This window comes from Bombus terrestris, chromosome 14 (genome assembly GCF_910591885.1).
Source record: "Bombus terrestris chromosome 14, iyBomTerr1.2, whole genome shotgun sequence".
NCBI classification, from domain to species: domain Eukaryota; kingdom Metazoa; phylum Arthropoda; class Insecta; order Hymenoptera; family Apidae; genus Bombus; species Bombus terrestris.
In genome coordinates this window covers 2,849,382-2,867,332 of record NC_063282.1, presented here as the reverse complement: position 1 = coordinate 2,867,332, position 17,951 = coordinate 2,849,382, and the positions used below count along the sequence as shown (strand labels likewise).

General features: G+C 36.4%; 2 protein-coding genes across 3 annotated transcripts; both read left to right on the top strand.

Moving 5' to 3' along the window:
* The first annotated feature begins 547 nt into the window (after window positions 1–547).
* On the top strand, window positions 548–7,807 carry LOC125386345 (facilitated trehalose transporter Tret1-like). Of its 2 annotated transcripts, XM_048412206.1 has the most exons (4): window positions 548–1,008; window positions 2,038–2,152; window positions 3,786–4,957; window positions 5,111–7,807. In XM_048412206.1, the coding sequence occupies exons 1-4, from the start codon at window positions 991–993 to the stop codon at window positions 6,035–6,037; spliced, it is 2,232 nt and encodes a 743-aa protein (XP_048268163.1). In that variant the 5' UTR covers window positions 548–990; the 3' UTR covers window positions 6,038–7,807. The 2 variants fall into 2 exon arrangements, with proteins under 2 accessions (XP_048268163.1, XP_048268162.1); XM_048412205.1 differs by having other exon boundaries at window positions 560–1,008; window positions 3,786–7,806.
* A 119-nt stretch (window positions 7,808–7,926) lies between these two features.
* LOC100644737 (facilitated trehalose transporter Tret1-like) lies at window positions 7,927–14,615 on the top strand. The gene is made up of 3 exons (XM_012316008.3): window positions 7,927–9,233; window positions 11,294–11,405; window positions 12,038–14,615. Exons 1-3 carry the CDS (start codon window positions 9,216–9,218, stop codon window positions 13,597–13,599), a joined length of 1,692 nt encoding a protein of 563 aa, XP_012171398.2. The 5' UTR covers window positions 7,927–9,215; the 3' UTR covers window positions 13,600–14,615.
* The last annotated feature ends 3,336 nt before the right edge of the window (window positions 14,616–17,951 follow it).

Here is a 17,951-nt window from a genome sequence, read left to right as displayed (position 1 = left end):
AGCGATCCCTCCCCGGCAGGCCCATGGTTAAGTAGAGTCGGAACTCGACATTCTGGCCAATAGGTTGAATGCCGAGATTGGTGTGTAATGTTAAACAACCCATGGGCGGATCTCGTACATAGTCACCGCCTCGTGGTGAGATCTGGTAATTGGCATCGTTTTCCGAAAATTAATCAATTGATTAATCTGATACCAAGCCAAGTACTACGCTACAGTCCGGTTTATATCTCCAAAAGCCACTAGGAGAATTTTGCATAATCTAGATTGGACTGCACCGTGGGACATCGTTGGACATCGTTGGTCACCGTCGGACATCATTGCACGTTATTGGACGTCGCGACAGTTTCAGTAGGAAACGTTGAAATAGAGGGAAAGCAAAGAACAAATAGAATTACCGCGATAGAGGTAGATATGCTTCAAAAAATTAAAGATAATTCAAATGCTGGATTATGATGGCAATGTAGCCGATGTCGCAACATGGAACAAAAATAACTAATAGTCGAAGCTGTGCAATTATTTTTGTTTATTTTAATTTTTACATTACAAGAAATATTTATGATATAATAGTTGGCTTTCGTATGTTCTATCATTATAATTAGGATATTTCCTAGATAGAATAAGTACAAAAATATTATTGTTTCTATATCAGAATTTTTAAAATTAATTCGTTACATTTAAACATATAACAAGGAGAATAAGAAGTGTTTATGTATTGAAATAATGTCGGCTGAATGTAAAGGGGAAGTATCCTTAGAAGTACCCAGTATGGTTGTAGCAGACCGTGTAAATGGTACAAATCAATACAAAATCCGTCAATCGTGAGATTCAGTGTAAGGACTTCTTACAATTGTTCTCTCTTTGCGATAGATAATTACCAATGATTTTTCGTGCAGTTTTTAAATAATTACGTGTGAACTGGGTTCTACGAATTGAATTATTGAAAATCTATCGTGATTATATTATTGCGTGAAAGTACTTATTTCTGGCAGCATGTCCCAGCGTTCGACGGTAAACATTTAATATGATTATGCAATAAATATTTTTGAAATAAACTGTTAGAAATTAAATATCGCAGCGTAACAAATCCTAATTGAACGAAAAAATAAAAAAGGGTCTGTTTGAGATACCTATTTCAGCGAATTTGACTATTATTCTTTTTTTTCCAAATAAAGATACGAATCCATAGCAATTAGTATTAATTTCGAATCTACAATTGTATCGAACGTTCTTCAAGATTTATGAAACTCTTGCAAGTATTACCAAAACTTCAAAGTTTTGATTCCAACTCCCCGGTTTAATGTTTTGGCAAATAATGAAATGTATTAACATATCTTGTCGATAATACCAAATTATCCGTCTGATCCTTCGAATATCATTCGATATTTAAAAGTCACAATAATCTTAAATCTTTGACCTTGTGTTTTAATCGATCGTGATCATTTAACGTTTTGAATCTTTCATCCTGATTTCAACTGTCACGACCCACCAAAACATAATGTTCAAAGCATAAAACTGTTACGTCTTATAAATATCGAATCATATTCGAAGGTTCAAACGGTGCTTCGGTATTATCTGTACGACATGTTCATATATTTCATTATTTACAAAAGATATTTAAGAAACATATAAAAACGGTTCAAATGATCATTGATTTGGAGGACGATCAGAGGAAATGATTTTAGGAGAATGTTTTCAAAAGCATAAATAACCATTAGCAAACGTCAGTGAAGAACTCAAGTACGTTTGCTATCTATAATAAAGTCAAATAACATCAAGCATATTTTACAGCTGTTGATAGAAATACCATAAAGTGTATTTGTATTAAGATAGGAGGAAGAATATTTGTCAATTCCGTTGAAAGAATATTAATATTTAAATACTTATTAATATATTTTCCGTGGTTTGGAATTTATATTAGCTTAAAAGTTTGATTATCTAATTATTATCTAATTATTTAATCTAATTATTTATCTTAATTATTATCTAATTAGAAAAGAATTATGATTTCTATTCTTAACGAAGGTATCTGTTTTCCAGAATCGCAGGAGATCGTTTGAGAGCGAAAGTATATATTCTGTTCCATCATCGGTGGTAAGAGAATCTCGTAGTCGCTTCAATCCAGTATGGCGGCAATGCCTAGCAATTAGTATTGGTTAGTTTTCACTCTTGATATTACATCAAGTATTTATCTGTAATTTTAGTACGCAGAATGCAATTTCCTTTCTTCCCTCGAATTGATGTTTCACAGTGGTGTTCCTGAATTATTTCTCACTTCTAATGACTTACATACCATCGTTTAAAGTTACATTTATACTTCATCCTACATTATAATAAATTTAACATCCTGATATTCTAATATTCATCGCAATGATGCTTTATTATATCATAAATCGTGTGCGGACTTTTATATATGTCGGAGATGAAGGAACACCAGAACCTTCCCTTTCGAATTTTGGGAAAATCCCGTAACATTGTAATCTAGATTCTACCATAGCTGTAATTAAACAATTGTAGTCATCCAACCCTATTGTAATTGTTCGAAACTTGTAATAGTGAGCTTGGGCTCGAGGCGACAACCAGTCGCCGAACGTAGCCGCGGTTAAGTGATGAACGTTTTGTCTAACAAAGGCATGGAGTAATTCTATAACTCCCCTTAAAAGAAATAGTCGTAGCGGCACGTGACAGTAAATATTCCAACGGTTTCTGTCCCGTAGCTCGCCACACGCAGACTCTATCCTTCGGGTAAGATGATTGCCAGATGTCAACGCAAATGTCTCCACATTATATGTTTAGTTAGCCTGAGGACCCGCTACAGATATTAAGATTTAGTTAACTAAAGTCCTTCAAACAGACAAATAGTCTTTGTTCCAACTAGGGGAAGATAGGAGAAATCTATTTTTATACGAACGCCGCTTCCCGCTAGCAACTTTCGCTCAAGGGCTGCTGGCATCTTTTTCTAACCACCGATATGGAGATTGACCAATTTAACAGCAACGCCAATTTCCCTCACCTTCCGAACGAAGGCTTTCCTCGACGAATCCGAGGATCTCGTGTCCTTAGACACACCCCTTAGTTTTTCCTCAGTGGCATCATCGGGAAGGAGAGTTATTCTCATGTGCGATCTAATCGACGAAAAGAGTAACGTCTTTACGATCAGTGAATATTTCACGTTTTGTTAACAAAGAATCAGAGTGGACTTTGTGAGAACGTACATCTATCATCCCATTGACCGCGGATTCGTTATTGAACCTAGGATCATTGTCATTAGCTCCTCGAGTATCTAATTATCGCGATTACTTGTCAAATTCAGTCATAATCATATTTGCACTAGTAAATATCTACTCTATTGCATAACGATAACGTCTAATCCAAACGGGGATTAGTTTCACGCCCCTAACCCTAACCCTAATCTTAACGCCAACCCAACGTATATTTATAAGAAATCTGAAAGCGATAAAATGTACATTATTACACAATAATACATCTTGACTTATCGCAAGTCTCTAAAAATTTTACTTCATGTACTATTTTACTTAATGCACATAATGTGTATGGATTAACAGATCAGTAATAAAATAGTTAAGAAATAAACTACTAATGAAAAGCATTCGAGCTAACATCGCGAAGAGCCGGTTACTTATAGCCTGCTGTATGTATTAATTATAAATATATTTATAGTATATATTAAATATATAAATTTGCGTAAATAAACGCAGTGTCTTTATAAAACAACCGCACTACAATTATCATATGCTATATATAGCATTACCTGTTTCTCATTCCAGCGACGTTTACCATGTTGCTAGGCGGTACAGTCAACGGATGGGCACTGGCTTCTGTTCGCACGGAAATAGTCAAAGCCCGCAGAATACCGCTAAGGTTAATAAACGACGAAAGTTCATGGATCGTTCCTTTGACAGGAATGATCGGTTCACTTGTGGCTGTCCAGTTGGCCGATTGCTGGGGTCGTAAATACTGCCTCTTTCTATCCAGCATAATGTTCACCTCAGGCTGGTTCATCATGTACGCCGTAACTGGCGGCCCAATGATATACCTTGCTTGGGTGATGCTCGGTATAGCCGTTGGTATTGCCCATACGATAAATCCAATGTACGTGTCAGAAATCAACACCGACATCAACAGCAGCGGCGCTCTATGTGCTCTAATCACAGCGAACGTAATCATCGGGGAACTGCTAACCTGCACCGTAGTAATCTGGCTGACGAACAAGTCACTCCTGTTGATACTTGCAACAATATCCTTTATATCCATGGTGCTGAATACGTGTTGCCCCGACACTCCGTATTTCTTGGCGGCAAAAGGTAAAAAGCAGCAAGCATGCAAGTCGATAGAATATTACAAAGGCATTGTAGATCCCCACAGAGTGAATGTCGAACTACGTGATCTACGTGCACAAGCCAGATACAAATCACACCCACAATCCAGTTACGAATTAGAACAACAATCCAGAGGCGATTTACACTCACAATCCATACCCTCAATACACTCAGAAGTCATATCCGAAACACACCCGCAACCCACAGGTGAAGTACGCTTACAATACTCGCGCGACTCACCCGAATTACCCCTACAACCCCCGCGCGAATTACGCTCTCAATCCACAAGCGAATTACACCGACCACCTACAAGCCAAATATACCGACCACCCATATGCGACATACTCCGATCACCCACAAACCAAATATACGGACGATCCGAACGCGAGTTAACCCGATGGGTCACAAACCAAATATACCGACCACCTACAAGCCGATTACACCTGCCACCCACAAGCCAAATACATCGACCATCTACAAGCGCAATATACCCAGAACCCACAAGCGAAATGCACCGACAATCCATAAGCCAGGTACAGCCAGAACCCAGAAGCGAAATACAAGCACCATCCACAAGCCAAATACATCGACCATCTACAAGCGCAATACACTCAGAACCCACAAGCGAAAAGCACCGACAATCCACAAGCCAGGTACTGCCAGAACCTAGACCATCCTTAATTGAAGTGCACCGACCACCTACAAGCCAAATATACCGACCACCTACAAGCCAAATACACCTGCCATCCACAAGCCAAATACATCGACCATCTACAAGCGCAATACACCCAGAACCCACAAGCGAAATGCACCGACAATCCATAAGCCAGGCACAGCCAGAACCCACAAGCGAAATACAAGCACCATCCACAAGCCAAATACATCGACCATCTACAAGCCAAACGCACCGACCATCCACAAGCGAAATACAACCAGAACCCAGAAGCGAATTACACACAAGCAATTTAATCACAAAATCCTGTTTAACCAAGCTGAAATTAATACTACAACGAAGCAACCGGAAAGCTCTGTTTATCATGCTTGGCTTGATTATGGCACAACATCTTAGCGGAAACTTCATCACTGTGCAGGATCTGCAACTGGTTTTAAGAGAAGCAAGGGTCGTTAACGATCTATACGAAGGGATGATTGCCATGCAGTTTATCAAGTTTCTATCTAATGGTTTAACCATGTTTATGGTGGATTCGTTTGGAAGGAGAAAACTTTTGCTTCTGTCTACGTTTGGGTCGAGTCTTACATTGATTATTCGAGCAACTTATCTTTTGTTACGTTTGTATAAGATTGACGTTTCCATCTTCTCTCTGCTTCCCGTTATCGACTTAATTATATATGAAATAGTGTTTCAAATTGGTTTAGGTACAATACCCTATGTTCTCCTAGGCGAGTTATTTCCTACGAAACTAACGGGGTTTGCTGCTGCCATCATTGTGATTTTCGATTATATAATTGGTTTTTCCGTGTCGAAAATGCATCTAGAGATTCTCGATAAGGTAGAGTTGTGCGGGACTTCCTACATCTTCTCGATAGCATGCAGTATTTCACTTGTGATGGTGATCCTATGGGTACCGGAAACAAAAGGAAAAACATATCAGCAGATTGAAGCCCTTCTAGTTGGTGAAAATTTGAATTCTTTGAATGAAGAAGATAGAACCGATGAAATGGATGTTCATAGATTCTGACAGGAGAAATTGCACCGTACATCCGTTACACGGTGTCTACTTACTCGGAATAATTTATTTCTCATTTTTATTAGTATAAGGATAAAGATCCATAATTTTATCACGATATGAAATTTTTGTAGTAACGTAGTTTTTTTCGTTTGTTCGTGTAACTTTAGAAATGTGTCTAACAACGATGATGGTCATTTACAAACATATGTATCGTATAAATTGACTTGCATTGAACTGAGAGGAATACATGTTCTCAAACTAAACTTTTTATCCATTTCATAACTCGACAATGCAACAATATCAATTAAGTCGAGATAATTGAACAACAGTTTGCAAAAGTAAGAAAAGTAATATATTAAAGAATGACAAGGTAACATAATACTGACAAGAACAATTTTTTATATCTCAGCTGCTATCTATACCGTTATTTTTTGTTTCCAATATATAACATATGTGTATCACATATACACATGTTAATATTGTTAAGGTAAACAACATGTATGTTGAAAAAGTCAGTATTTATGTTAAAAATAATGTAATATAATTAATATAACACATTGCTAATAAGTACATATGTTACAATGTGTTTGTCAATGATAAGCATATGTCTTTACATATATAAAAATATATGTGTAAGACACGGATTTTTCGGTGTTATATTATAATTATTACTGAAAAATATTTGAATATGTTAGTTCGAATATTATTGTAATTACTGTACCATAATACAGTAATAAATATCTAGCCTTGTCTAGCAGAAATTCTATCAAACTGTTGAATGTTATATTCGGTAAATTACGACTATAATAATAGTGTTCACTTCAGAAATTTATATTTCCTACTTTTAAAACACTATAATTATTAAATAGCGAAAATTTAAATATCGATAATTTTATAAAGCCGTGTCTATTAACAATTATGTATTTATTGCATATATTTAAAACAAATATTTTATTAAAAAGCTACAAGAAACATGGATTTACTATCTATATATAAAGGCACAAACAAGATTTTAAATGTTCTATTTTAAGTTTTATTCCAGACGACTTTATTACAGATACCCCTAGTGAAAATTAATTAAAGGAGTCCGAATGAAGATGAGTCAACTGTAATACCAAATACTGCTAACGTCCTAAACCTACGTCATGCTAAATCAGTAACGTCGAGAACAATACAAATATGGTAAGAAAACCACCAAGTTTACTGGGTAAAGCACTCTGAATAGCGACCTTCTCTTCCACGGTACCATCGCCCCTCCACTTTACCAATGTAATACTAATTTTGTATAAAAGAATTCGGACAAATTTTTTTTCCCATTCATTTGCAAAATATTAGTTCTTTGATCGTTATGGAAAACAAACAACAAAAACAGCTGTAAGAAGGACCGAAACGTAAATTTACAACTGAATGTAAAGTTCTAGTTAAATCAAAAACTAAATCGCATTAATAGTATAATTCTCTGTGAGATGGTAATTCGTACATGTATCGATATTTCAAACATTCACTATAATAAAAACGCGACTAGATGCGACATTGTATGGGACTCTGTCGCGTGTTCTGAAACGCAACTATCGAAAAATATCAGTGCTTTTAATGTTCTCTACAATTAATAACGTTGCGTCGCGACGAATGTAATTATCTGAAAAGTGTACTCGCTACATTTCCATTATGTGATCGTTTGAATGTGCTACGTTTTATATACTTGGAATTTAATTGTGAAAATTTATAAATGGTTATACATTATTCCGATGGATTGCAACATTTAAAAATCTAAAAAATTACAATAATAAATTAATTATTCTGATAATTAATCTAAAAGAATACCATCAATTCCTAACTTTTAAATCAATGATTTAAACATATGATCACATGGCATGGTCGCTCGCGCGTATTCCGGGTGTATGCAGGTAAACGTGCACTGCATAGCTTTTTCAATTTGTAAGTCGCCCCAAGGACACGCCTGTTCTGGTGACTGCTCGATGTTTGCGCGGAATCGCAGGAGTTGTCGACGCGCCGGTGATGTTTTCGAATCTGTTGGGGATTCAGTTGTCGATCTGCAGTCCTGTCCGATTGGTACTTGGATACGCGGATAGGTTCCTGCAATTTCACGTCCTCCGGAATTCTGTTCGACTGTCACGGGGGTGGACGCCACTCGTTCAGTTGGGGCCGTGCATTCGTAATTCTGTTCAGCGATCCCTCCCCGGCAGGCCCATGGTTAAGTGGAGTCAGAACTCGACATTCTGGCCAATAGGTTGAATGCCGAGATTGGTGTGTAATGTTAAATAACCCATGGGCGGATCTCGTACATAGTCACCGCCTTGTGGTGAGATCTGGTAATTGGCATCGTTTTCCGAAAATTAATCAATTGATTAATCTGATGCCAAGCCAAGTACTACGCTACAGTCCGGTTTATATCTCCAAAAGCCACTAGGAGAATTTTGCATGATCTAGATTGGACTGCACTGTGGGACACCGTGGGACATCGTTGGACATCGTTGGTCACCGTCGGACATCATTGCACATTATTGGACGTCGCGACAGTTTCAGTAGGAAACGTTGAAATAGAGGGAAAGCAAAGAACAAATAGAATTACCGCGATAGAGGTAGATATGCTTCAAAAAATTAAAGATAATTCAAATGCTGGATTATGATGGCAATGTAGCCGATGTCGCAACATGGAACAAAAATAACTAATAGTCGAAGCTGTGCAATTATTTTTGTTTATTTTAATTTTTACATTATAAGAAATATTTATGATATAATAGTTGGCTTTCGAATGTTCTATCATTATAATTAGGATATTTCCTAGATAGAATAAGTACAAAAATATTATTGTTTCTATATCAGAATTTTTAAAATTAATTCGTTACATTTAAACATATAACAAGGAGAATAAGAAGTGTTTATGTATTGAAATAATGTCGGCTGAATGTAAAGGGGAAGTATCCTTAGAAGTACCCAGTATGGTTGTAGCAGTCGTGTGAATGATACAAATCAATACAAAATCCGTCAATCGTGAGATTCAGTGTAAGGACTTCTTACAATTGTTCTCTCTTTGTGATAGATAATTACCAATGATTTTTCGTGCAGTTTTTAAATAATTATGTGTGAACTGGGTTCTACGAATTGAATTATTGAAAATCTATCGTGATTATATTATTGCGTGAAAGTACTTATTTCTGGCAGCATGTCCCAGCGTTCGACGGTAAGCATTTAATATGATTATACAATAAATATTTTTGAAATAAACTGTTAGAAATTAAATATCGCAGCGTAACAAATTCTAATTGAACGAAAAAATAAAAAAAGGGTCTGTTTGAGATACCTATTTCAGCGAATTTGATTATTATTCTTTTATTTCCAAATAAAGATACGAATCCATAGCAATTAGTATTAATTTCGAATCTACAATTGTATCGAACGTTCTTCAAGATTTATGAAACTCTTGCAAGTATTACCTAAACTTCAAAGTTTTGATTCCTACGCCTCGATTTAAAGTTTTGGCAAATAATGAAATGTATTAACATATCGTGTCGATAATACCAAATTATCCGTCTGATCCTTCGAATATGATTCGATATTTAAAAGTCACAATAATCTCAAATCTTTGACCTTGTGTCTTAATCGATCGTGAGCAGTTAAAATTTTGAATTTTTCACCCTGATATAAACTGTCACGACCCACCAAAACATAAAGTTCAAAGCATAAAACTGTTACGTCTTATAAATATCGAATCATATTCGGAGGTTCAAACAGTTCTTAGGTATTATCTATACGATATGTTAATATATGAGGTGGAATAAGATGTTGTCCGTGATAATAGTAATTGCCGGCTGTAGATGTCGCTGCTGGGGTACTGCTGATTTTATTCCTAATTTACTTGCGTAGAAGAGAAATCGGACTCCGGTCGCCGGGATTCGAACCCGGGTTCTGAACGTTCCTAACCTAAGGCGCTAGGTACTGCGCTGCCGTCGTCCGACACTAGTAAGTGTCGAGTGGTGGTATTTCGCTTGTCGAGTGCCGCCACAGTACCCCCTTACCAGTGATAATGTTAGAATCTTAGTGTAATAAAGCGTCAGCCGATTGTTGTCCAATTCGTGCGGATGTTGCGCGAAGTCTTCAATGTGGCGGTGGATACCTGTCAGTACAGTGCGGGGCGTTCCGCGTACGGTCGTAGGCCTCTGTTCCATTTTTTAGTATGACGTGCTGGTGGCGATGCCCATGAAATTTTGCGATGGCCACATCACTTCTGGCTTGGTCGATCATCGTTTTGTACTCAGTCACCTGCATGCGTGAGTCGAGGGGTCGAGTTTTGTTGAAGGAAGTGCCGTTCCGTATTCGTCGTAGCGATAGGATCCAGCTTGTCACCGGTCTAGATTCGCGATGATGGAAGTTCTCAGTAGTGCTATCACGGTCCCACCTCAGTTTTGCTATCGATCACGTCGGGGTCACCAGTTTGAGGTGATATGCGTGATAGTTATATATTGGACGGGCGTGATAGTCGTAATTGCTGGGGCCTCGTCCGAAGTAATTTGTTACTAGGGGCTGTGTAGATGTCGCTGCCGGGGTACTGCTGATTTTTCCTCCGTTTTTTTGGTGCGTGGAAGTAAAATCGGACTCCGGTCGCCGGGATTCGAAGCCGGGTTCCGAACGTTCGCAACCTAAGACGTTAACCACTTTTTTTTTTTTTATCTCTGTTTATTTGTTCCAGGTTATTTACATATTTTTTTACATCATTGTTTTTCCAGAATAAACGCTGAATTCTAATTGTAGGGTGGTACAGGCAAGAGTATCGATACGCGGCGGTACGACGTAGCCATGCATTATTACATTCTTTTCTCTTTTTTTTTTTTAAGATTATTATTGTTAAATAAAATAAAATTAAGCCGCTGTTGCGCTGTGCTTATGTACGATATTTTAATTTATGTCCTGAAAGCCTGGACGCAAAAACAGGACAGAAGACGTTAACCACTGCGCTGAAATCGTCCGACAGTAGTTAGTGTCGAGTGGTGGTATTTAGCTTGTCGAGTGCCGCCACAACATCAAGCATGCTTTACTGTTGTTGATAGAAATACCATAAATTGTATTTGTATTAAGATAAGAAAAAGAAAATTTCTCAATTTCTTTAAAAAAATATTAATATTTAAATACTTATTAATATCTTTTCCGTGGTTTGGAATTTATATTAGCTTAAAAGTTTGATTAGACTATCTAATTAGAAAAGAATTATGATTTCTATTCTTAACGAAGGTGTTTGTTTTCCAGGTTCCCAGGAGATTGCCTCAGGGCGGTGATATCAATCGTTTCAATTTACCGGAAGCAGAAGCTCTTGGGTCCCCCAGCTTAGGATGGCGGCATTGCTTAGGACCTATTACTGGTTAGTTTTCACTCTTGATATTACGCCAGGTATTTATCTGTAATTGTAATACGCAGAATGCAATTTCCCTTCCCTCCTCGAATTGATGTTACATCGTGGTGTTCGAGAATCATTTCTCAATTCTAATGACTTACGTACTATCGTTTAAAGTTGCATTTCTATTCCATCCTACATTATATTAAATTTAACAGTTTGATTTTGATATTCATCGCACTGATTCTTTATTATATCATTAATCGTGTGCGGACTTTTATATATTTATGAGTAATCTGGAAGCGGAAAAATGTACATTATCATACATTAATACACCTAGACTTATCGCAAGTCTCTAACAAAGTTTACTTCATGTAGTATTTTACTTCATGTAGTATTTTACTTAATTGACATATAATGCGAATGGATTAACAGATTATTGATAATACAATAGTTAAGAAGTGAAACTAGTGGAAAGTATTCCAGCTAACATCGCGAAGAGTCCAATTACTTATAGCCTGCGGTATGTATTAATTATAAATATATTAATAGTATACAATAAGAATATAAATTTGTGTAAATGTACGCAGTGTTTTTATAAAACATCCGCACTACAATTATCATATGCTATATATAGCATTACCTGTTTCTCATTCCAGTTGTGCTAAACATGGTCATAGTCGGCACAATCAACGGATGGACAATGATTTCTCTTCATTACCTAATATCTGGGACCGGCGGCGTGCCGCTGACCTTAACATTCGACGAATCATCATGGATCGTTTCTTTGACAGTACTTGGTTCAATGATCGGTTCACTTCTGGGTGTCCAGCTGGTCGCCCGCAGCGGTTGTAGAAAGTGCCTCGTTTTATGTAACGCAATGTTCACCTTAGGCTGGTTCATCATCTACACCACAGCTTCCCTGCCAATACTATACCTTGCTCGAGTGATTCTCGGTATAGGCTTTGGTATTGCCAACACGGCAAATCCCATATACATGTCAGCAATCGCCGAAATCAATATCAGTGGCATCCTAGATCTTGTAATCGCAACGGGCGCATCTGTCGGGACAATATTTTCATACATCCTAGGAATCTGGATGACGTACAAGTTACTGCTGATGATTCTTGTAGTAATATCCTTTATAACCTTCGTATTGAACATGTGTATCTCCGCAACTCAATATTTCTCGCAGGCAACAGATGAAACGATGCGATCATGGAAGACGATGGAATATTACAGAGACATCCAAAATCCTCGCACACAGGAAATGGAACTACGTGCACAGACCAGATACGAATTACCATCACAATCCAGAAGCAATTTATCGTCACAATACAGAAGCGATTCACCCAGACAAACTACAAGCGAATTACACCAACCATCCACAAGCGAATTACGCCAACCATCTACAATAGAAATTCACCCAGAACCTACAAGCGAAATACACCCACGAACCAGAAGAGAATTACACCATCTACATATACTCACTAAATTTACCTGGACAACCAAGCTGCGAGAAATACTACAACGAAGCAACAGGAAAGCTTTGTTTATCATGCTAGGCTTGATCATGGCACAACAACTTAGCGGAAACTTCATCACTATGCAGTATCTGCAAGTGTTGTTTGACACAATAACGATCGACATCGATGTACAAGAAGCAACGATATTCGTCCTGGGTGCCAACCTTATATCTGGCTGTATATTCCACTTACAAGTGCCATCTCTTGGAAGAAGGATACTTTTGATTCTGTCTACGCTTGGGTCGTGTTTTACATTGATTATTCTAGCAACTTATCTTTTGTTAGTTGAACATGAGTTTGACGTTTCCACCGTCGCTACGCTTCCAGTATATGACTTAATGATATATCAAATAGTATTTCACATTGGTTTAGGCACGTTACCCAATGTTCTCCTATACGAGTTATTTCCTACGGAACTAATCGGCTTTGTTGGTACCATCATTGTGATTTTCGACGGTATAATTGGTTTTACCGTGTCGAAACTGTATCAAGTGATTATCGATAATGTAGGACCGTGTGCGATTTACTTTATCTTCGCGATATCATGCTTTTTGGCATTTCTAATGGTGCTCATATGGATACCGGAAACAAAAGGAAAAACATATCAGCAGATTGAAGCCCTTCTAGTTGGTGAAAATTTGAATTCTTTGAATGAAGAAGTTAGAACCGATGAAATGGATGTTCATAGATTCTGACAGGAGAAATTGCACCGTACATCCGTTACGCGGTGTCTACTTACTCGGAATATTTTATTTCTCATTTTTATTAGTATAAGGATAAAGATCCATAATTTTATCACGATATGCAATTTTTGTAGTAACGTAGTTTTTTTCGTTTGTTCGTGTAACTTTAGAAATGTGTCTAACAAAGATGATGGTCATTTACAAACATATGTATCGTATAAATTGACTTGCATTGAACTGAGAGGAATACATGTTCTCAAACTAAACTTTTTATCCATTTCATAACTCGACAATGCAACAATATCAATTAACTCGAGATAATTGAACAACAGTTTGTAAAAGTAAGAAAAGTAATATATTAAAGAATGACATGGTGACATAATACTGACAAGAATAGTTTTTTATACCTCAGCTGCTATCTATGCTGTTATTTTTTTGCAATATGTAACATATGTATATCACATATACACATGTTAATATTGTTACGATAAACAGCAAGTATGCTGAAAAAGTCAGTATTTATGTTAAAAATAATGTAATATAATTAACATAACACATTGCTAATAAGTACATATGTTACAATGTGTTTGTCAATGATAAGCATATGTGTTTACATATATAAAAATATATGTGTAAGACACGGCTTTTTCGGCGTTATATTACAATTATTACTGAAAAATATTTGAATATGTTGGTTCGAATATTATAGTAATTACTGTACCATAACGCAGTGATAAATATCTAGCCTTGTCTAGCAGAAATTCTATCGAACTGTCGAACGTCATTTTCCGTAAATTACAGCTATAATAATAGTGTTCACTTCAGAAATTTATAATATTTGCCACTTTTAATATACGATAATTATTACATAGCGAAAATTTAAATATCGATAATTTTATAATGCTTTGTCTATTAACAATTATGTATTTATTGTATATCTTTTAAACAAATATCTTCTGTATTAAAAAGCTACAACAAACAAGTATTTACTATCTATATATAAAAGCACAAGATTTTAAATGTTTTATTTTATTTAAGTTTTATTCCAGACGAATTTATTACAGACACCCCTTGTGGAAATTAATTAAAGGAGTCCGAACGAAGACGAGTCAACTGTAATACAAAATATTACTAAGATCCCAAACCTACGTCATGTAAATCGGTAACGTTGAGAACGATATTAAAATGGCAAGAAAGCCACCGAGTTCACTGGATAAAGTACTCTGACCAGCGACCTTCTCTTCAACGGTACCATCACCCCCCCCCCCCGCCATACCAAAAAATTACTAATTTTGTATAAGGGAATTCAGATAAATTTTTTTTTTTGCCATTGATTTGCAAAATATTAATTCTTTGATCTTTATGGAAAACAAACAACAAAAACAGCTGTAAGAAGGACCGAAGTGTAAATTTACAACTGAAAGTAAAGCTGTAGTTAAACCAAAAACTAAATCACATTAATAATATAATTTTCTGTGAGATGGTAATTCGTACATGTATCGATATTTCAAACATTCACTATAATAAGAGCGCGACTAGACGTGACATTATATGGGGCTCTTTCGCATGATCTGAAACACAGCTATCGAAAAATATCAGTGCTTTTAATGCTCTCTACAATTCATAACGTTGCGTTGCGACGATTGTAATTATCTGAAAAGGATACTCGCTAAATTTCCATTATGTGATCGTTTGAATATGCTCCGTTTTATATACTTGGAGTTAAATTATGAAAATTTATAAATGGTTATACAATATTCTGATGGATTGCAACATTTAAAAATCTAAAAAATTAAAATAATAAATTAATTATCCTGATAATTAATCTAATACAATACCATCAATTCCTAACTTTTAAATCAATGATTTAAATATATGATCACATGGCATGGTCGCTCGCGCGTATTCCGGGTGCATACAGCTAAACGTGCACTGCATAGCTCATTCAATTAGTAAGTCGCTCTAAGAACACGTCTGTTCTGGTGACTGCTAGAAGTTTTCGCAGGATCGTGGGAGTTGTCGACGCGCCGGTAATGTTTTCGAATTTGTTGGGGATTCAGTCGTCGATCTGCAGTACTGTCTTATTGGTACTTGAGTATTCGGACAGGTACCTGCAATTTGTTGTCCTCCGTAATTCTCTTCGACTGTCGCGGAGGTGGACGCCACTCTTTCAGTTAGGCCGTCCATTCATAATTCTGTTCAGCGGTCCCTCCCCGGCAGGCCCATGGTTAAGTAGAGTCAGAACTCGACATTCTCGCCAATAGGTTGAATGTCGAGATCGATGTGCAGCGATAAAGAACTCATGGGCGGATCTCGTGCGTAGTCACCTTCACGTGGTGCGATCTGGTAATTGGTACCGTTTTTTAAAAATTAATCAATTGATCAGTCTTTGGAAAAGGATACCAAGCTAAGAACTACGTCAATACAATCCATTTTGGATTACCGAAAGTAAGGAAGAGAATTTTGGATGATCTGCAATGGACAGCATCATGGGGCATCGTGAAACACCGTTGGTCCAATTTGAATCACCGAATGACATGAACATAATTTAGGATGATCTACTGCACCACAACGTGGGACACTGTTGGTCCAGTTTGGTACACGAAATGCCATGAAGATAATTTACCGTGAGGCAGATTAGGATATCGTAAGACAAACATAGGATGTCGTTGAACATTTTGGGGTATCATGCGATATCGAGTTACACTGTGGGACATCGAGGTGGACCATCTGCTCATTATCGATAAATTATTGAAGCGGTATCATCAATGTATTGTACTACGAGTGAATGGTGAATCAGATTAAGTATACTGGATAATATATAATTAATTATTGGTTTGAGAATACAAAAATGAAAATAAGAAAGATTTAAAAATTCACATATTCTGTTTCAGATACATGAAATTTTAATGTTACTCAGAACTGATTAAACGATTCAATTAATACTTATTACAGTACATTACTATACAGTGATTTATTATCTTGATAGTGTGCGATGTTTACTGAAGTATTGTAGTAAACTATATTTCATTTATAATTTCGTACAAGATTATAGTTTTAATTCAGACCAGTATTAAACTGAAATAGTAACGTCACGTGCGACACGAAAATGGTAGAAAGAGGTCATACGGCCCGCGAAATGTGAGAGTCCAACAAGCATTGAATATCGCGTCGATTCCTGTTCCTCATCTGTGGTAAAATTATTTTAAAATAGGGAAAGATGCGCCTCATAAAGAATTATACAATTTATCTACCTACACTACCTTATCTACTTAACCATTATTGTTAATTGTGCATGCATAATTAAATGCATGTGTAAATTAATTAAATATTAAAGTACTTATTAAGAAGGAATTAACGCTTCTAGGAAGCAGTACTTTTTAGCAGTAAAGATACTCTATCTAAGCACACACCTGACTCACAAACGTTCCATCTACTTTCTATCCCATCAAATTTGAAAAACTCTACCTGATAGAACATTTAATTTAATTTCAATACTTCAATTAGAAACCCAATGGTGTTTTCGTAAGCCCTGCATAATACCTAAATATACGAACATACTAAAGGCACAGAGTGGCTTCATAAATCTTACCGATCAAGAATATAAAGATTCCCTTAAACCTAGCTATAAAAAATCTAAAGATTCCCTTATAAACCCTATCGATTAGAGATCTAGAGATTTCACGATACACTCTGAAAAGAAGAATAAATCAGTAGCTAGAAGGGCCAGCAAAATATAGTCATTATCCACTCGATATAATTCCGAGCAATAAACCGTGAGTGGACTACCTTTTCCTTTTCGCAACACTAATTTACTAAATTTATATATAGAATATTACTAAATTTATATATAGAATAGAAAATTCTCAAAATAAATATGCGAAGAATGCTCCGTACTATAGTTACAATACTACCAAATTAATCAAACGTCAATACTTTTAAATGTAATTTTAAATGAAGGCAAAATTGTAAAGGAAACAAGGAAAACTCTAATACGTATTATTCTCTCAGAAATTCTGAAGATTCATACTAAAAATTGCAAAAGAAAATACCCAGATCATAATTCGCAACTCTAATTCAAACCGTTATCATTCTCTCGCGACACTAATAAATAAATCGCGTTTTGCCGAATGTAGTGGAAGCCCGACGTATTCTAGTGCAACCATTTAAGAGGTTGCTGATGAACGATCACATTTGTATAGGTCTTGTACTTGTATCGAGTGATCCAGGAACAGTCTTCGACAAATGCAGTCGAAGGGATTTGGGCATTTTGTAAACGCAGCTCTACTTAACAAAACGCGATCATTCATTATCTCCACGCAAAAAGGAAAAATACTTCGAAATCGCGATGGAACAATATCACA

Excerpts from the sequence above, each read along its gene's own strand:
- LOC125386345 (XM_048412205.1), top strand. Across the intron at positions 2,153-3,785 it reads ATGCCTAGCAATTAGTATTG|CGACGTTTACCATGTTGCTA; the intron begins GTTAGTTTTCAC and ends TTCTCATTCCAG.
- LOC100644737 (XM_012316008.3), top strand. Across the intron at positions 11,406-12,037 it reads TTGCTTAGGACCTATTACTG|TTGTGCTAAACATGGTCATA; the intron begins GTTAGTTTTCAC and ends TTCTCATTCCAG.